This window comes from Hemiscyllium ocellatum, chromosome 34 (assembly GCF_020745735.1).
Source record: "Hemiscyllium ocellatum isolate sHemOce1 chromosome 34, sHemOce1.pat.X.cur, whole genome shotgun sequence".
Lineage (NCBI taxonomy): Eukaryota > Metazoa > Chordata > Chondrichthyes > Orectolobiformes > Hemiscylliidae > Hemiscyllium > Hemiscyllium ocellatum.
Window position 1 is genome coordinate 31,628,774 of NC_083434.1, and position 21,976 is coordinate 31,650,749.

Here is a 21,976-nt window from a genome sequence, read left to right on the forward strand (position 1 = left end):
AGATTTTGCCTTATCTACTCTCGCACAGCATTTTAAAAATTTTGAACACCACTATTAAATTTCCCTTAATGTTTATGCTTAATGTGGGTTTAACATGTCTCAGTGCACAACTGAAGTCCCTCATCTCTCATACAATTCTCATTCAATGAGTAAAACTCATTTCTGACCAGTCCAAGAGCTTGATATCCTTCCTAAAGTGATGCTCAGAACTGGATGCAATGTTTCAGCTCAAGTCTAACCAACTGTTCATGAAGTGGTTAGCAAAACAGTCTTACTTTTGTATTTTGTGCTTCTGTCCATAAAGTGCAAGTCTCATATACTTTACCAAAGTGTCTTTCTTTCTTTGAAGATTAGTGAATGTGTACCCCAGGACTCCACTCCCTCTACCCCTTCCATAATCAGAGCTGAAAATTTGTTGCTGGAAAAGTGCAGCAGGTCAGGCAGCATCCAATTTGGTGTGCTTTTCCAGCAACACATTTTCAGCTCTGATCTCCAGCATCTGCAGACCTCACATTTTCCCTTCCATAATCTCTTAATACTTGTATCAACTATAACCATGAGTGAAGTCCAGAGGACTGGAGGGTAGCTAACGTTTGTTTAAGAAAGGTTGTAAGGAGAAGCCTCGGAAATATAGACCTGTGTCTGACTTCAGTGGTGGATATGTTATTAGAAGTAGTTCTGAAAGATAAAGATTTACATGCATTTGGAAAGGCAAGGACTGATTAGGGTTAATCAGCATGATTTTGTGTGAGGAAAGTTGTGTCTCATGAACTTGAATGAGTTTCTTTGAGGAAGTAACCAAGTAGATTGATGAGGAGGGAGCTCTGCACCTTGTTTACATGGACTTTAGTAAAGCCTTTGACAAGGTTGCGCCTGGTAGACTAATTAAATAAGTTTAGATCACTTGGGATTCAGGTTGAGTTTGCCAACTGGATACTAAATTGGCTTTAGGTTGGAGACGGAGGGTGGTAGTGGAGGATTGTTTTTCAAACTGGAGGCCTGTTACCAGCAGTGTTCCACAGGCTCCACTTTTGTGATCATTTATATAAACGATTTGGATGAGAATATAGGAGATACGATGAGTAAGCTTGCAGATGACACCAAATTGGTGGTTAAGTGGACAGTGAGGAAGATTATCTGACATCACGAAAATTGGGTCAATGGGCTGAGGAGGGGCAGTTGGATTTTAGATTAGATTCCCTACAGTACAGAAACAGGCCCTTTGGTCCAACAAGTCCACACCGACCTTCCAAACAGTGACCCACCCAGATCCATTCCCCTACCCTATATTTACCCCTGACCAGTGCACCTAACACTATGGGCAAATTAGTGTGGCCAATCACCTGACCTGCACATCTTTTGGATTGTGGGGGGAAAATGGAGTGCCTGGAGGAAATCCACACAGACACGGGGAGAATGTGCAAACTTCGCACAGTCACCTGAGGTGGGAATCAAACCCAGGTCCCTGGCACTGTGAGGCAATGGTGATAATGATTGAGCCACCGTGTCGCCCATGCACTGGATAAATGCAAGGTATTGCATTGTGGTAAAACAAACAAGAGCAGAACTTAAACAATTAATGTAGGGCCCTGGGTAGTGTTGTAGAACAGAGAGGCCTAATGGTTCAGGTACATAATTCTCTGAAATTAGTGTCATGGGTAGACGGGGGGGGGAGGTGGTTAAGAAGGTGTTTAGCGCCCTTGCCTTCATAGCTCAGATCTTTGAGTACTGGAATTGGAACATGATGTTGAGGTTACACAGGATGTTGGTGAGGCCTCTTCTGTGCAGTCCTGGTTGCCCTACTATATGAAATGGAGAGTTTGGTTGTAAAAATAGGCTGGAAAGGCTAGAGGTTTTCCACTGAAGCAAAGGAGGTTGAGGAGTGACCTTTTTAGAGGTTTATAAAATCATGAGGGGCATAGAGAAGGTGAATGGCAAGGGTTTTTTCCTGAGGGTGGAGAAGCTCAAAACTAGGGGGCTCATTTTCAAAGTGAGGGGAGAAAGTTTTAAAAAGGACATGAGTGGTAACTTTTTCACACAGATGGTGAGTGTGTGGAACAAACTGCTAAAGGAATGCAGGTACAGTTGCAATATTTAAAAGATATTTGGATAAGTACATTAATATGAAAGGTTTGGATAGATGTGGGGAGAAAGTGAGGTCTGCAGCTGCTGGAGATCAGAGCTGAAAATGTGTTGCTGGAAAAGCGCAGCAGGTCAGGCAGCATCCAAGGAACAGGAGAATCGACGTTTCGGGCATAAGCCCTGAAGAAGGGCTCATGCCCGAAACGTCGATTCTCCTGTTCCTTGGATGCTGCCTGACCTGCTACGCTTTTCCAGCAACACATTTTCAGCTTGGATAGATATGGGCCAAACTCAGGCAAGTTGGACTAGTTCAGTTTAGGAATATGGTCGGTATGGAGTAGTTGGATGAAAGGGTCTTATTTCCATGTTGTCTAACTCCATGACCCTATAACTGCAAACTGCTCATAGGCTTTGGTATCACTAAAATTGATATGTATTGCTGCCTTTGGTTTTTTTTACCTTGGTCAAGCCAATTCTCCCTGCAGGTCACCCTCACCAGCTGTGCCTGCATCCAAGTCTTTCTCTAGTTTCCCCCTTCACCTACCCAAATGTACCTTGACCATGAGATCCACCTCTTTGCTCCCTTGGTCAAACTAATTCAACTAACTTGCTGCCTATCAAACACTGTCCTATGTCATTATGGTAACTAACATTGTAAAAGGTTCCCCAACCTCAGATACTGCAAGACAATGTCTGCCAACACGCTAAAGCTCTCTCAGTATGCATGTGCAAAACAGGCATGAGGTACCCCTGACAAATACTGCCACTGACACACTTCCATCAAATTCCCCCAAGTTTAGTGTGTTCATGTGTGGGTGCTGCAATGTTTTCTTTTATCAGTTAAGCGTTTCACACAAAGTGTGCAAGCATAGAACTCTCTGCATGCACCATGTGAACATTTCAGGGGTGTCAGGAGGCAGAGCTACATGGTAAATCACACCCTTCTCCTCTAACATCACTTCTTCATTTTTCCTCATCAATGAGACTGCCTTGCCTGGTTCCACTCCCATATATCCAGTCAAAGGCATCTCCAGCAATGGATTCTCTTTCTGACCTTGCCTTAGGACTAATGTAAGGATCTGTCACTGGCACCACATTTCCCTTCACATACAAAAAGCTGCATCTTTATGAAGCAATGTCAGATCTAGGGTCAGGTTCCACACACTTGCTGATGACAATGAAATCCATTTCTCCATCTCCTGTTTCAACTCTTTCAATATTAGTGCTGTCAGACTGCTGTTTGACACCCATTCTTGGAAAAACCACAGTTTGACCAAGTTTTTAGTCATCTCTCCAAATAGTTTCATCTTTAGTTCAGCATTCAGTTTTCTCGTTTTGCCTTTGTGAAGAATAATGTGACCATTTCCTGCATCAAAGGCACTACACAAATTCCTTGGTCATTTTGGCAGTCGCAGTAGCTACCTATTATGGTACTTACATTAACCACAGTGCCATTGTAAGGGGATTCAGTGGAGCAAGATGTCTTCTTTTAGAATTTAAATTGGCCTTAATTTCAGAATGCCTTTTAACGTTAGTCATGTGCGCTATTATAGCTCTGTGATCCAGAAGTAACATTTCTTCTCAACAGGAGTGGTTTAATGATTTGAAGATTTCATCAATATTTGATTAATCATAGATATAAGATTGCAGCATTGTTGCTGCATCTTCTGGCCTAGGTAGCACTGATATCTTTGATATATTTAAGTGCCTACCCTGCATTTTTATTGCAACCCAAGGAATAAACTCTACCAGGACATTATAGGATTTTAGGTGGAAGCTTCATCCCAAATCAGCAATGGAATCAGAAGAACTCAACCCCTATTATTTATCTGTCTGAGATCTGCTAACTTAAACACAGATTCAAACTTAAACCTGAGATATTCTTCTTTGTTTTGTTCAACTACTTAGTGTCAGGTGACAATGTTGAGGTGGTAGAAAGTTCAAACCATGAAATTCTGTACCAGCACATTGATAATTGTCTTTGAACAGTGCAGACTCGATGGGCCAAAGGGCCTTATTCTATGCTGTAGACCTCTATGACTCTATTCAGCAATTAAACCTTATATTAAAGTCAGGTGATCAAGTGTGATGACAACATGAACTCTTAGTAACCTGTTTTAATAAGAACTTTAAATAGCACAAGGCAGCTGCCATGTCACACCCAATTGTAAACATTGAGAAAAAATACTTTCATGTGGAGCAAATTTCATTTTGGAACCACCTACAGCCTGGAGGTACAAGCAACACTAGAATGAACCCAAACTGCTTTTCTCATGGACAGGAAAGGATTGATTTGCAAATAACTGAGTTTCTGGTACCAATGGATCAATCTTTCCATTTTGCATTCGAGATTATTATTACGATGCAACCCATGTGGGATGACAGAAAGCCCATTCTCGTCAAGAACATGGGTTTCTTTTGGCATAAGGTGGAATTCTCTAGTGGCAGGATACTGAAGGGAACGTGTCACAAATCCATCATTTATGCAAATAAAATTTGGCAGGAGTCCACAATGTTAACATTAAGAAGATCCAAAATAACTTGTTTTCCTCAGCAGGGAGGAAAGTAATTACGGTTTCTTCTGCTTTAGTTAATGGATACTCATGAATATCAAAAGAATTGGAGGAAGCATAAATAAACTTTCTTCCACATGAAATTCTTACACACTAATGAATGTAACAAAACCTTTGTCAGCCTTGTTCTGAAGTGTTGCCTTGAAACCAATCATTACACTTCTCCCATCTGCTTCACATAATGAATAGTCTTGCTAGGAGTTCAGCTCTAAGACTAGAACTTGCTGCTGAAAAGTGTCTCCTGCCATATCTTTAAAGTCTAAACAATGAGAACTCTGAGCTTTTCTGAATACCAGTGTCAAATATGCATGATGTCAATTACAGTGAGTGAGAATTTAAGGTACTTTACACAGTCATGCTGCATTCCATCCGTACTTTTAGCAAAATGACATCCTTACCACCCAAATTCCCCTAACCATTACCCCCAAATCCACAGTCCTATTCTTATTCAATCTCAATCCACAGATGGTCTCTCTGAGCCACACCTTTTTGAGCATTTATCAGACACCTAACAAAATGTAACATAATGTGAATTACTTCCTCTGCATAAGTAAAATGGTAAGAACAGTAAGCTTAAGTTAATTCAAATAGATCAAACAATTCCATTGTATATTGCTATGCTTAATATTTCAGTCACCATTCGTGCTTTATCTAATTTATCATTCTCACGCAGCAAACTTACATGCTTAATTTCAAGTAGTGAAGAATGAAATGTCCAAAGAGTGATATAGCCACATACAACATTCATAAATAAATCAATCATATTTGTACATTCATTAAATTATCCTCTTTCAGATTTATAAAGAAAGTATCAGTCTGAAGATTGGTATCATCAAAGATTTAATGGCAAGATTAAAACAAGATTTTATAGTAATCTGGACAGTAAAATTGAGCATGGCCTTTGATAGCCTTGCTTTGGTCAACTGATTTAATGGGTGTTTAGTTTGATTATCTCAATAAAGATTTTTTTTTACCATCCGCATTGGCCAGATTTATTAGAAAATGTCCACTTGATCTAAGAAAAATGAGAGAAATATTAAAAGGAGTGGATGTTTTGGCTCTGAAGTCTGTTCTCCAATCCAATTTAGTGTTGTCTGCCCCTCGATTATGACATCTAATGAGGATTTTCTATCCTGGGTTTTTATGTAACTGAACTGGCTGATTTTCAATCCACAAATTTTTTTACTACATGGGATCGTATGTCCCATAAACTGTTGTGACTTAGAGTGGAGATTTGCTGTTTTTCCCCTTTCCCTTTCTGCTGTTGCTCTGTCCCATCGTTAAGACATTGCAACTCAATGTGTGATGCAGCTTGGTGGACATAATATTTCCATTTTAAATGATAGGTGTCAGGTTCCTTCTAGCCATTGGTGTTAATGCCGCTGTGCTTCAAAGAAAGCTTTAATGCATCTTTAAAGAATTTGCTATGTTTTCCCATGGAATACAGGTTATTTGAGAATAGGGAGAATTGGATCAGGCGAGGAGAAATTTTTGGACAAGTTGAAGATGGTTTCCAGCGAATAAAAGAGGACTTCCCAGAGTTTTTCCTTGAATGCTTATGGAGCTGGCTTAATGAAGGAATTGAGTGTGTATTTGATGGTACTTCCAAAGAGTGTCATGGAGGCATTGCTATCCCAAGTTGTCCTTGAGAAGATGGTCGTAAGATGCTTTCTTGACCCACTGCACACCCATAATGAATTAGAAAGCGAGTTGCAGGATTCTGACTCAGCAACAGTGAAGAAGCTGCATTTTTTTCCATTTGAATCCAAAAGGTAAATTCACGGAGGCTTGATGTAAGCCAAAGCCCACCAGCTTTGAAGAACTCAGCTGGAATACCATTGAGATCACAAGAATGCATTTAGAGTCATAGAGATGTACAGCATGGAAATAGACTCTCCGGTCCAACCTGTCCATGCCGACCAGATATCCCAACCCAATCTAGTCTCACCTGCAGCACCCAGCCCATATCCCTCCAAACTTTTCCTATTCATATATCCATCCAAATGCCTCTTAAATGTTGCAATTGTACCAGCCTCCACCACATCCTCTGGCAGCTCATTCCAAACATGTACCACTCTCTGCGTGAAAAAGTTGCCCCTTGGGTCTCTTTTATATCTTTCCCCTCTCACCCTAAACCTATGCCCTCTAGTTCTGGACTCCCTGACCCCATGGAAAAGACTTTGTCTATTTATCCTATCCATGCCCCTCATAATTTTGTAAACCTCAATAAGGTCACCCCTCAGCCCCCGAAGCTCCAGGGAAAAACAGCTACAGCCTGTTCAGCCTCTCCCTATAGTTCAAATCCTCCCAACTCCTGTACTCAATACTCTGACCAATAAAGGAAAGCATACAAACACCTTCTTCACTATCCTATCTACCTGTGACTCCGATTTTAAGGAGCTATGAACCTGCACTCCAAGGTCTCTTTGTTTAGCAACACTCCTTAGGACCTTACTATTAAGTGTACAAGTCCTGCTAAGATTTGCTTTCCCAAAATGCAGCACCTTGCATTTATCTGAATTAAACTCCATCTGCCACTTCTCAGCCCATTGGCCCATCTGGTCCAGATCCTGTTGTAATCTGAGGTAACCCTCTTCGCTGTCCACTACGCCTCCAATTTTGGTGTCATCTGCAAACTTACTAACTGTACCTCTTATGCTAGCATCCTAATCATTTATGTAAATAACAAAAAGTCGAGGACCCAGCACTGATCCTTGTGGCACTCCACTGGTCATAGGCCTCCAGTCTGAAAAACAACCCTCCACCACACCCTCTGTCTTCTTACCTTTGAGCCAGTTCTGTATCCAAATGGCTCGTTCTCCCTATATTCCATGAGATCTAACCTTGCTAATCAGTCTCCCATGGAGAACCTTGTTGAACGCCTTACTGAAGTCCATATAGATCACATCTACCGCTCTGCCCTCATCAATCCTCTTTGTTACTTCAAAAAACTCAATCAAGTTTGTGAGACATGATTTCCCATGCACAAAGCAATGTTGACTATCCCTAATCAGTCCTTGACTTTCCAAATACATGTACATCCTGACCCTCAGGATTCCCTCCAACAACTTGCCCACCACCGAGGTCAGGCTCACCGGTGGTTTGTCCTTACCACCCTTCTTAAACAATGGCACCACGTTTGCCAACCTCCAGCCTTCCAGCACCTCACCTGTGACTATCAATGATACAAATATCTCAGCAAGAGCACCAGCAATCACTTCTCTAGCTTCCCACATAGTTCTTGGAGACACCTGATCAGGTCCTGAGGATTTAGCCACCTTTACCCGTTTCAAGACATCTAGCACTTCCTCCTCTGTAATCTGGACATTTTTCAAGATGTCACCATCTATTTCCCTACAATCTATATCTTCCATATCCTTTTCCACAGTAAATACTGATGCAAAATATTCATTTAGCATCTCTCCCATTTTCAGCGGCTCCACACAAAGGCCGCCTTGCTGATCTTGGGGGCTCTATTCTCTCCCTAGTTACTCTTTTGTCCTTAATATATTTGTAAAATCCCTTTGGATTCTCCTTTATTCTATTAATTTGATACGTTTTCATCAAAGTCACTGTTAACAAAATTAAGTGCATGGAATTCAAGCTGAATTGTTGGCCGAGGCAATGAAATGGTTCGGCATTCAGGGTCAGAGAATTAGGGACAATAAGTATATATGCTATTTCGCAAACATAAAAAAAGTCACAAAGTACTGGGGCCTCAGTTCTCGTTGTATGTATCAAAGACATTGGAGGAATAAAATCATGTAATTTAAGTTTTCCAGGGACAGCAAACTTAGGTAGACTGGAGCAGGAAATTGCAAAAGAATGTTTAAGCAATTAAATCAATGATCAAAACTATAGTGGAGGGAGTTCAATGTTTAAAAGTGAGAGGTCATCAATTTTGGACTTACGAAAGATAAATCAGAACATTTCCTAAATAGTAAGAAGTTACAGGCTGTGGTATAAAGATATTTAGGGTCCCAAGGAAAACAAGTGAATTGGCACAAATAAAAGGTAAAAATGAAATGTTATTTGTTACCTCAAGTGGTGCTAAAATGTCAAGAGGTGAAAGTTATCATAACCGTTAAGCAAAACTCTGGAGTACTGGATTCACATTTGGAAAGCTCTGTAAAGATGTACTGGTCTTGAATGAGTTGCAGCGCAGGTCCACCAGAATAATGGACTAAAAGAGTTAATTAATGAAGCAGGCTGCATAGATTAGGCTTGGATTCCCTTGAGTACAGAAGATGAAGGGGTGACTTATTTGAAGTATTTAAGACAATGAAATGATTTGAGAGAGTAGAGAAACGATTTCCTCTGGTGAGGAAGTGGAGAACAAAGGGACAAAACCTTAAAATTGGACCTAGGCCTTTGAGGGTTGAAGTGAGAAAACACGTCTTCATACAATGTGTTGTGGAAATCTGGAAAACTCTTGCATAAAAAGCTGGTGGAGTTAGTTCAATCAAAGATTCAGGTACATTTTGTTAGTCGAAGATAACTAAAAGATGTAGAGTAACAATGCTTGATCGGAGTTGATGTACAGAATAACCTTGTCCAAACTGAAAGAGGAATAGGCTCAAGAATCTAAATGGCACATTCCTGCACATTTGTTCTATTCTGTGTTTGTGCAAAAAAGCTTCAAGAAAATCCGCAAAATTGAAGTAGGAAGCATGGCGATAACAATGTGGGTCTCAACTAAGGGTGCTAGCAAAGTTTACTGGAGGGGGAGTTACAGTCTATGTCATTGGGAAAGAAATTGCATTTTTAATCAATTGAAATGTACTTAGGTGAATGAACGCAAGTCAAACTTAAAATTAATTCATTTTACATCTTAGTCACTGAAGTGTGAAAACATAATTTAATAGAGAATCTAAGCTTCTCAGATGTTTGATTGTGGAATATTAAGTTAAAGGCAGTGAGGGGGTTGAGGGAGGTGCTACTTTGTGGTTGGGTAAAACAGATGAACATGTATTTTCTGTATTTCATGACTTGCATCTCCCTTTATCAGCTGTAGCTAACCAGATTGAAAGGCGATTTGGCTGGCAATGGAGCAGCTAGGGGAGAGCAGAGAGAAAGGAGAGAATTATTGAAAGGATTGTGACAGGGAAGGTAAGGGATAGATCGGAGGCAAGATTAAAGGCTTAGTGTAAGGGGCTGGAAAGCCAGGAGCAAGATTAGAAATTAGAAAGGTAATAAGTCTGATGTCAAAAGTAAGAGCAGGGGGAGACTAACTGTCGACTGGCAGCTTCATGGAGGAGAGCAGGAGCACCTGTAGAAAGTTGAGAGGTTGAGTGCAGAGGAATGTAGGGTTGTGGGGCAGAGGTGGGCAAGGAGGGTCAGGGAATTAGAAGCCTCTGGGATGTTCACTTGCAGCTGATAATTTGGAGGTAAGTGGAAAAGTACTTATCCCCAAATCCTTTTAGCTATCAGGTTCCCTAGGGCCCCAAAATCTTGGTTGGTTAAATATGTGACCTACAACCTCATTATAATAATTAAATTGCCACTCACTTCCTTGGAACAGTAATTATCTGCAATTCCAAACCCTCCCTGCTCACCTCTGTTTCAACTGGAAGTGGGGGAGTAAGAGCTTGTGGTTCAGATTTTTCAGAATTTCATATTTTCCCCTCAAGCTCTTCATATCCCTTTCCAAATCCACCTGCTTTTTGGGGTTAAAATTCCCTGCAAAGATTCCAACTCGAAACTATATTTACTTTACATACTTTCACAGCCACACGGAAAAAAGTTCAATTCATAACATATGTGAAACAATATTTCAAAGGCACTAAAATTAGTAATATATTCAAATATATTAAATGCATGAGTTTTCTAACCTCTTCTTGGACTTTCATGGTTGAAAAGAATGCCATTGACAGCAAAAAGGTTGTAAGCCTCCCTGAAGTTCACCACAATCCAGTAGGCGTAAAGCTTGGCTGCTCCTGTAAAACAAACAATAGCTTGCAAGTCAGCAATGTTCATTTCTAAAATAGATGGTAAATGAGTTGAAGTCTGATAATTCACTGTCAACAGATCCACTGCTAATAACAGATCACATGATTTAAATACAAATGGGAAGAGCATATAATAGCAGGCTTCATAATTAAAAGAAGTCGTTTTCACCGCATTAATTTCTTATTACCTTTGCTGGAGTACAGATCCAAGGGAACCAGACATTCATTTGCACAACTGACAATATTCACATGTCGGCCTTCATGGCAAATGCCAGATTACCTAACTGCAGGAGACATCACAGCTGAACCTGAATGTATTGCTGTTCAATATCCACACACTGCCACTTTCAACATGAGTTATCAATCATTAGTGGGATCCCTTGCTCACCTCTTTCTGTTGTTAAACCAGGGACCCTAAAGCCAACTGTTGTATTTCTGAAGTTAATCAGCTGAGATCAGTTAACTTGGAATCAACCACAAAATGTGTCCAAAATCTTCATCTTCTCTATAAGCAATCCAGTGACTAGATAAACTCATTGTACAAGTTTGCTTTGGCTTTTAAAATCCAGAAGTTTGATGCCAGACTCAATTCATATTCATAATGATGACGATTGAAGGGTCTCAAGCTCGCGTGTCACTGGAAATTTTCTGTCTGCTATTATGTATTGCATTTTAACTACATTTCTACTCTAGTTTATCTTGCAATAACTGACTTAAGCAACTACAATTGGAAGAATACCCATATACTCAGTCTATTGAAGGAATACATAATCCAGGTAGAATAGAAACAGTTTGCATCCTTCAGAGAATGGTCACATAACCCAGTTTGTGGGTGTAAAACAGCTACTAAATTTTGAACCTCGACAGCTAGAGACTCTAACATAATTTGCTTGAAGTGCAACAGCACTTTGCTCTCTGTCTACAACTGATCCAGGAAAATCACAGTAACAATAGCTTGTGTGTACAAAGTAGTTTCAGCTGTAGATCAACATTAGCAGCGACCAGTGAACAATCTCCTCAGTTTAATTGTCACTGAGCCACAGGAAACTCTGCAGAGTTTCATATTTTTGCTTACACTTGGGTGGGTGTGTTTTCAAAAAGGGTTGTTATATGTATACTTGCACAATCTAAACCTTTCTATTAATAGTCTGCATAAATTTTCTTTATCATAAACTAGTTATTAAATGCTAACTAAAGACACCTCACTGACTTGTTTCTGCTTCTGAACTACAGCCTCATAACTACATAATTGGCAATATCACTGTCCTTTTTAAATTAAAACTTTGTAACAACCAGTCGAGGAGTGAGATGAAGAAAGAAACAAGTTCATCTCTTCAAACTCAGTCATAACATTAAATTATACCAGAAAATCAGTTGTGTTTGGCAAGTTATAAGGTATATCTCACAATTGGTCCAGACATTTCATTCCGATTTTATTTTCCGTCCAAGTTAACTTCAGCTGAAAGGTATGAATTCAATGCACATGAAAACATTATAGTACTTGCCATATGGTGACCGAGGGTAGAAAGGGGTAGTCTCCTTTTGTGGAATTTCCTGTACTTTGCCAAACAGTTCACTGGTGGAGGCTTGATAGAACTTCACTGCATTTATAAGGCCACAGGTTTTAATGGCATCCAGAAGTCTAAGTGTCCCAACACCATCAACATCTGCCGTATACTCTGCTAGGTCAAAAGAGATCTAAGAAAAATTCAAATTAAAGGGTTACTCACTGACTAGAGATGTTGCACTTGTGCAGTACAAGAGATATAGGCTTTTTTTTAAAAAACAAGATCAGTCTAATAAGTCCAACACTATTTGCATTAACCAAAATCTACTGTTCAGTTGAAGCAGTATGAAAAGCAAATGTGCATCAATAATGGAACTGGCAGGCGATTCTGTGGCAGCAAACAAGCCTCTTGAATAGTATATTGCCTTCCTGGTGCCTCAGTCAATGATGCCTCAGAGTAAGTGCAGGGTATTCTGAAGGGAAGGGTGAACAGTCACCAGTCATGATTCATGTCAGCACCAAGAAAATGGGTAACAAAGAAATGAGGCCCTGCAATAGGAGTTTAGAGAGTTAGCTAGTAGTTCAGAGAGGAAGACCACTTAGAGTCATAGTCATAGAGATGTACAGCTTGGAAACAGACCCTTCAGCCAGTACATATATGTCCTACTAGAGATGGGGCAGTACTAGAACTAATTCTAGGGAATGAAACCAGTCAAGTGGTTGAAGTTTCTGTAGGCAAGTATTTTGGGAATAGTGACCATAACTCTGCAAATTTTAACATCATTATGCAGAAATTAAGTGTCTAAATTGGGGGAAGGTCAATTTCAATGTCATTAGAGAGGATCAGGCAAACATAGACCAGGAGCAGCTTGAAGGTTTGTCTACATTTGGAAAGGGGACGTCTTTTAAAAGTAGAAGAGAGTGTGTTCAGGACCAGTGTGTTCCTCTTAGTGTGAAGGACAAGGGCAACAAGGCAGCCTCGATGTCAAGGGATATTGAGAGTTTGATTAAGAAAAAGAAAAAAGCACAAATCACTGATAGCATACTAAAACAGGGGAAGCCCTTCAAACGTGTAGAGAGTGTAGTGGATTTCTTAAAGAAAATTAGGAGGGCAAAGCCGGGCCACAAAATATCTTTGGCAGATAGGATTAAGGAAACCCCAAGGCATTTTACACATATTATGAGTAAGAGGGAAAACATGGGGTCTTTTAGAGACCAAAAAAAGGCATGGAGCCAGTGGATGTAGGTGAACATTTCTGATCTCATAGAGGAGAAAGACATCATAGCTAGGAATTTCAGTTGGCATAGCGAGGTTGTAGTGGGCGGCACGGTGGCACAGTGGTTAGCACTGCTGCCTCACAGCGCCTGAAGACCCGGGTTCAATTCCCGACTCAGGCGACTGACTGTGTGGAGTTTGCACGTTCTCCCCGTGTCTGCGTGGGTTTCCTCCGGGTGCTCCGGTTTCCTCCCACAGTCCAAAGATGTGCGGGTCAGGTGAATTGGCCATGCTAAATTGCCCGTAGTGTTAGGTAAGGGGTAATGTAGGGGTATGGGTGGGTTTCGCTTTGGCGGGTCGGTGTGGACTTGTTGGGCCGAAGGGCCTGTTTCCACACTGTAAGTCTAATCTAATCAAAACATGTTAAGAATAATAAGGAGGAGGCATTAGATATGTTAGCAGGCATAAAGATGCATAAATCCCCAGGGTTGATGAGATGGATTCCAGATGACTATGGAAGGAGACAGAGGAGAACGCCGGGCCCTTCTGGAGATATTTAATACCTCGCTGACTACTGGTAAAGTGCCAAATGTCTAGAGGATAGTTAATGTGATTCCTTTGTTCAAGAAGGTCAGCAGGGATAGGTGAGATAAGTGAGATAAGTACAGACTAATTAGTTTGACATAAGTGATGGGAAACTTTTGGCAAAAATTCTGAGGGACAGGATTAATCAACACTTGGAAAGGCAGGGATTCAATCAGGGATAGTCAGCAAGAATTTGTCACAAAGATACTGTCTGACTAATTTAATTGCATTTTTTGAAGAGGTGACTAAATATATTGAAGACGGGTATTGCAGTTGATGGGGTTTACACGGACTTCAGTAAGGGCTTTGGCTTCAGTAAGGTCCCACATGGAAGACTAGTCCAAAACTAAGAGCCCATGGGTTTCAATGCAAGTTGGCAAACTGGATCCAAAAATGGCTTACAAATAGGAGGCAAAGGGTGATGGTGGAGGGTTGTTTTTGTGATTGGAGGCCTGTGACCAGCAGTGTACAACAGAGATCAGTACTGAGACCCTTGCTGCTTGTTATGTATATTAATGTGAAGGTAAAAGGTAGTAAGTTTGCAGATGACATGAAAATTGGTGGTGTTATTGATAGTGAGTAGGATGGTCTCAGGCTACAGTCTGATATTGATCAGCTAAATTGGGCTGAGCAATGGCAAATAGAATCTAATTCTGATAAGTGTGAGGTGATGCATTTTGGGAGGTCTATTAATAGAAGGATTTATACAATGAATGGTAGGTCCTTGGGTAATACTAAAAATCAAAGGGACCTTGGTGTACAAGTCTATAGATCTCTGGAAGTGTCCGCACAGATAGACAGGATTGTGAAGCAGACATATGGGATACCTGGCCTTCATTAGCTCAGGTGTAGAATGTAGAAGCAAGAAAATGTTGTTACAACTTTGTAAAACATTGGTTAGCCCATTGTTGGAAAACTGCATGCAGTTCTAGTGTCCACACTATTGAAGGGTGTGATTGCACTGTGGAAGGTGCTGGGAAGATTCAGCAGGATGCTACTTGGGATGAAAAGTCTCGATTATGAGAGACTGGATAGGCTGGGTTTGTTTTCCTTGGAACAAAGGAAGCTGAAGGGGGATCTCATTGAGGCATACAAAACTATGAGAGACAAAGACAGGGCAGATTGTGAGAATCTTTTCCCCGTGGCAGATCTGTCTAAGACGAGATGCCACATGATTAAAGTGAGGAGTAAGTATTTTAGAGGGGACATGAGAATTTTTTTTCACCCAGAGGGTGGAACATGTTACCTGAGAGAGTGCTAGAGGAAGGCATTCTTGCAACCTTTTAGCAGTATCTAGGTAAATACTTAAAATGCCAGAGCATAGTAGGTTATGGAACAAGTGCAGATAAATGGAATTAGTGTAGTTTGGTGTTTGTTGGTCAGCATAGACATGGTGTATGACTCTATGACTCTAAGGTTGAAAGGAAAGAGTAGGCATCAGTGTTTGTTTAGTGTTAGTGGTAGCATTCATGCTTCTCAGTCCTTAAGGAGACAGGGGCGGTGGTGGATATCAGACAGGTCCCCAAATCTTTTTCTCAAGATTGGACCAGGTTTACATTCTTTTATTTTTGCTTCATTGGGAAGACCTCATGGATTTTGCGGGTGGTTAATAGGGTATTTTGTTTTTAATTCATTCATAGCATGATGGCATCACTGGCTGGACCAGCACTAATGTCCATCCCTAAATGCCCAGAGGGCAGTTTAAGAGTCAACCACATTGCCGTGGGTCTGGAGTCACATGTAGGCCAGACCACATAAACATAGCAGTTTGCATCCCTAAAAGACCATTAGTAGATCAGATGGGTATTCTCAATAATTAACAATGATTAGACTCTTAATTCCAGATTTTTATTGACTTCAAGCTCCACATTTGCTGTGGCAAGATTCAAATCCAGGTCCCCAGGGCATTATCTGGGTCTCTGGATTCATAGTCTAGCAATAATACCACGAGGCCATCACCTTCCCTTATATTGTGATACACCAAGCAACACATTATGTGGAACAGTGTCAATGGTCCAAGTAAACGGCTGTTCGTCATTACTTGAATTCATATGGACATAAAACATCAGCATTTTGCATGTGCTATACACATAATAATCAAATCAGAATAATGCAAGGGAGGAATGTAAAGAGGAGTAAAAATGCATTAAAAATAGTTTGGAAGTCAAAATCTTGTAGCTTTTACAGTGTACTTACCTTTGCTGAAAGACATCCCTATCTAAACCAACATCTTCACTATCTTAACAACCACAGCAATTGACTGGCTTAGTTTATTTTAACATCCATTTAACTTTTACGAATTTGGATTTCTCATTTTACGTACATTAATATGTCAACCTAATCCCCTAGTATTCATTTTTTTTTGAGAGCTAAAGTTACTGCCACAGTCTAGGTTCTCCATTAAGGCTGTAATGACAGACAGAATTTACAGTCCAGTATCTATTTGGCTAACCATTTGTCCTTAAACTAGATAATTTTTTTTGGCTCGAAACAGGGTCTTCAATCTTAATTCTTTTTTAGGAAGTGGCTAAGGCACCAATGAGTTTACTGCCACAAACAGGCATCAGCAGTCAGCAAATGGCTTGCTAGGGTTAGCACCTATTCTCTGTCTACCCACACTTTTATTAGACTTCATTAGTGGAATGTACAGATCATCAGATAACAGAATGAAATGGACGTCTGTGAGAGATAAAAGTGCACATGAGAATCAGATTGTCCATAAAACCACGTCAAAAAAGTATACCCTTCTCATCATTTTCCCTTATCTCTCAGCCATTCATTATTAACTTGATGGAGTGGGGGAGCTGTCAAGGCTCTATGGGACTAGCTGTTTATCTTTCATTACAATCTTCAATCTACTGTTCACAGTTTCTGCTGTTTTGAAATGGCACAAAAGCTACCAGTCAGGACTTTATGGCTTTGCACTGAAGATCACAGGCTGCGTGAATACATACTGACCAAAGGTATGGGTTGCGAAAGGACAAATGAACTTTCCAGTTGGAAATGTTGTGATTTTTATGATTAGTGACACTCTTCTAACTTTAAAGTTTGGCTAGGAGGTAAAATTCAAGCTGTGTCCAAAGCTTTTAACCAAAATCAAAAGCACAGTCACTTGAGAACAGCAGTGCAGAAATGTAAATGGATATCCAATTCATGTTTCTTTATATGCAACATGGGAGTTACAGACTCGGTGTAAAATGTGGGAGGTGAACAACTCTGGCTTTCTAACATTTGTTTCATCTTATTCCCATAGAGACAAAAAGGAACTAAGAACCACAATGTCAATATAAAGCTAATTGCACATTAACTTAACCATTTTAACATTTCACGACAGAGAAACATATTTTATCAACACATTTGAATTGTTTTGACCATGAAAGTCAAAACAGATATTTCTACTTAATCCTAAATTGCAGGAACCTTATTTGACTTTTAGGGAAGTAATAATTACAGTATGTTGAACACCACAGTGTTTACCAACAACTGATGCAGTAAATTACATGGTGCCAAATTGCAAATCTTTGGTGCAATACCACATATTGTTAGCTATTTCAAACAAACTAATGCTCATTCAAGCTCTTCCCAGTGAATTCCACCTAATTACTTGCTGAGATCAATTGCTGAGATCAGTGTTACTGAAACAGCACTTCAGAATGGCATCCTGGAGCCACGTTAAGATGCAGTATTTTACTGAACTTGCCCACGAAAAACAAATGGTGTTGGACTTGTCACCTCTCTTGTGCACTGCATTGTTTCTATTGAATCTGAACAAAGTAAAGTCAGGTGAGGTATAAAAAGGCTGGCCCACCAAGTCCCCTCAGTTTCCCAGCGAGTGGCTTAGGTGAAAATGGCCAATCATGCCACTTACACTACTCATCTAGAAACATTTGAAAGGCAAACTACTTTCTGCATGACAATATTTAATAATTTGGTGAACACTGCCCTGTTCAAAGTATTCCAAATTTTTTTGTAGCAATCTCAAATGCGGCAACCATACAAATTCTAGATAACTACTTAACAGCACAATGGATGAACTATTCTACCACCTTGGCAAAGGGAAGGAAGGGATACCAGGAAGGTCAGATCAGTGGTACACAGGTTCACCGACATCTGAGGAACAGCACTGAACATCATTATCTGTTTCACATCAGCCAAAACACCTATCTTCATAGCTGAGAAGTTAGTTGGGTCAGAGGAAAAGAGGATTGCTTAACTTATATACATTAATATCTTAAATCAATTCTTATAAACAACTTACAAAAGAAAATTAAAGTGTTAGGCGTGCCATCATTATATTTAATTTTACTTGTTCGAATGTGCACCACCTCATAACTTCTTTCCCTTCAAGTTCTTTCACAAGGTTAGACATAAACTAAGAGAAAGTGAGGACTGCAGATGCTGGAGATCACAGCGGAAAATGTGTTGCTGGAAAAGCGCAGCAGGTCAGGCAGCATCCAAGGAGCAGGAGCATCGACGTTTCGGGCATGAGCCCTTCTTCAGGAATCTAGACATAAACTAAGACCATCTCAAGGTGCTCAGCATCTTTCCTTCATGCAATTTTTAACAACACAACTTATGCTACTGTAGTTTAACTGTTATGGGACTCTTTGACATTAGTTCACTGATCAATGTGTTCATGTAAAATCTCAATGCTCATTATATTAATGTGCTTGTTAACCCGTTTAATGCAATAGATACCTGAATAATTTTTTAAAAAAAGTTAATGGAGTTTTATGCAAAAATGCTAATATACGTACTAAGGAAGGAAATTAAACCCCCAGGTTGTTAATAGAGGAATTCTAAAAGAACTTCTGAACAACTGAATGTAGTAAACCAACAAAAATCAAAATAAAATGATTAAAACATACATTTATATTTACACATCACAAACATTCATACTAATTGTATTGCAACTGTGGCAGCAGTCTGCCAACTAAACATACACTGAAGCTGACAAATGTCAAATGTGATATTACGCATTAGCATCAAAGCCAGTGCTAATAGTTTTAATCCAGTTAGTTGCAAAGGTTCTTAGCTCGATACTCGATTGTTTTATTGCGTGAACTGAGATTGTTCAACACACAAATGGACAATTTATGGTCTGCTTTTATAAATTCTCTCTTTTCAAAATTTCTCAATCAAATTAATTCTCATAGATCAATGTTCTTGAACTATTGACAACTCTTTGGTTAAAACACATAACTACAGCTGTAATGAGTTAATGATCTTTCATTTTAATTAATAAAATTATGATCCATTATAGTGGTCAGAACTAGTGCAGAGGTCAGGTACATGTGATAGACTGTGGAAATGAATGCTACATTAACAACAAAAATTTAAATTTGTCAAGGATATTGTTTTGAATTATAATGTCATTGTCCACACACTTGGCAAATAAATCACACTGTATCTTCAACTCTTTCAACAGAATTGAAGTTTAAAGATTTATGCTCTGTAAGAGACACTATAGCAAATGCTCAAGGTGTCACTTTACATTTGTACAATTAGACTCATAGAATCATAGGGATGTACAGCATGGAAACAGACCGTTCGGTCCAACTCATCCAGGCTGGTCAAATATCCTAACCTAATCTCGTCCCATTTACTAGCACTTGGCCCATATCCCTCTAAACCCTTCCTATTCATATAGCCATCCAGATGCCTCTTAAATGTTTAATTGTACCAGCATCCACCACTTCCTTTGGCAGCTCATTCCATACACGTACCACACTCTGTGTGAAAATGTTGCCCCTTAGGTCCCTTTTATGTCTTTCCCCACTCACCCTAAACCTATGCCCTCTAGTTCTGGACTCCCCCATCCCAGGGAAAATACCTTGTTTAATTATCCTGTCCATGCCCATCATGATTTTATAAACCTCTATAAGGTGCCCCCTCAGCCCCTGACACTCCAGGGAAAACAGCCATAGGCTATTCAGCCTCACTCTATAGCTCAAATCCTCCAACCCTGACAACAATTGATACAATTTCATCATCGCGTGGCTGTCAGCACATGACACATTTCATCCAACTTCTCAAAACCTCTTTGTTCTTAGGATATGAGTAATTCTGGCCAGGCAATATTTAGTTGTTATGAGTAGGCCACAATGGTTTGGATAGTAGGACATCAGTAAAACAGTTGAACTTTTCCAACAAGCTGGAAATTTACAGTGTAACTTTGTGGTTCCAGCCTAAAAAAAATGCCATCTCTACTGAATTTAATTTCATGATTTCATATAGTGCGATGTGAACTCATGACCTTTGGTTGCCTGTTCAGTGCTATAAGCATTAGCACATTTTACTGATCTGATAGTGATAAGCTTTCAAAATTTTTGAGTAATTTAATTAATTCACATCAAAGGAACCCTACCTTCCAGTTTGTTGTTACTCAGTATTTATAAACCCTGTGTATAAAGGTGTGAGATGGAATTGCAGGCGTCATTTAGTGGGTCCCTATCAGGATTCAAAGTGAAAGTAGCCATAGAAAATCAGCCCTAACAGAGCAGGTTTTCACAGCAGTAACAAAGTAGTCCCAAAGTTCACCAACATGAGGCATGACAGAGTTGGTCCAAGCCAGAAGGAATATTTTGTTTACAGAGATAGGTAAAAGGCAAACAATGTAAGCAAAACTGGAGGTCACCAGAGAGATCTGAGCTGCAATAGTGTTAGCAAGGCTTGGATATTGTGGAGGAAATGCTTCAAAAACCCTCTGCATTCTGGCAATGGGTGCATAATGCAAAGACAAGCAATCGGCCCTAGCATCTTACAGTAATAACTCAGAGCAGGAGGGCTTCAAGGTAGGGAATAATTAGGTGCACGGAGGAGATTGTTGCCCATTACCAACTCCCATCTAAGTGAAGGGAGAAAAGCAATGTCAACCTGGGAGGATGGTAAAATACAATCGCCTCTGAGAGTGGGTCATGGCAGGCAAATGGAAATTTGACTTCTCCATCCCCTGAATACAGAGGAAATGAGCTCAAGATGCTTGCAAGAAAAGTCATTCAGGAGGTTCAGCGGATGAAACTAGCCATGCTCATGAAAGCTCGGGACAATGGATGTGCTGCAGAAAAGCATCCAGTTTTGTGAAGTCATTTCCCATAGATTTCATTTGATGTGCTGAAAGATGTCTGCTGAGACAAAGGAAGTCACATAACTGATATGTGACTTATATCCCACATAGGGCTGATATAACAGCAGATGAATGTGGGTGCTAATTGGACAATATGTACTTTGAAAAATTACTGGAATAGAACTAAGCTATAGCTTCCAAACGTTCAGATACATTGGTGGGGCCTAGGGCAACTTTATGACAAGTAGCCCAAGGTTATAATCATGGTATATGCAGCAGAGGCAGATGATGAAGGCAGGGGTAGATCATTCTGGGTCCACTGAAAGATGAAGGGCAGCTGTATTCATGCTTACTCAGATGCAGAGCTTTGGAAGCATTGGAGAAAGTGGGTGTTAGCGGAGACCCAACAGGATACGCATTGACATCTATCATTATTCATTTCTTTCAAATGTATTATTATTTATAATTTCTAATTATTGAAATGCTTGGATTCTTTGCTGATGAACAACAGACTATGTACTGTTACAGAGAGTTCTACACTCACATGCTACTGGGGACCAACAATATCTTATAAGTTGGGTTAGGTGTTGTCATGCATCATTTTCAATAGTGGTGATGGATTTTGTCTTTACACATATACAGTCAGAATACTACACTACAAACATTAAAGCAATACCACAACAATGAATTTGGCAGTCATTGACACCACTGGAGTATAAAGGTCATGGGAAATTGAGAAGTCAAAAGATGGCTGTTAATAAGGCAAGGGAGTTTATATGGATGGACAGGTATAGGGAGGGTAGAAAGTTGGCAACATGAGACAAAACCTTTTATACTAAGGGTATTTGAGACAAACAAAAACTTTATTTTAAATATAAAACAAAACATTGCAGTGGTGACAAATATTAGTCATATCCCTGTTTGTGATTGCATAGGTGAAGTTTAAAACATGAGCAGAGTTTATTTATAATTGCTCTCTCAAACATAGTGTCCCTGGAG

The 21,976-nt window shown here is 39.9% G+C and overlaps 1 protein-coding gene across 1 annotated transcript in view; it reads right to left on the bottom strand.

Moving 5' to 3' along the window:
- The window catches only part of gmds (GDP-mannose 4,6-dehydratase), a 658,631-nt gene that overhangs the window by 391,557 nt on the left and 245,098 nt on the right, over window positions 1-21,976 (bottom strand). The window contains exons 5-6 of the mRNA XM_060849865.1: window positions 12,109-12,301; window positions 10,487-10,591 (exon numbers count right to left, since the gene is read on the bottom strand). Coding sequence (XP_060705848.1) covers window positions 10,487-10,591; window positions 12,109-12,301 — 298 coding nt within the window. The remainder of the gene's footprint in view (window positions 1-10,486; window positions 10,592-12,108; window positions 12,302-21,976) is intronic.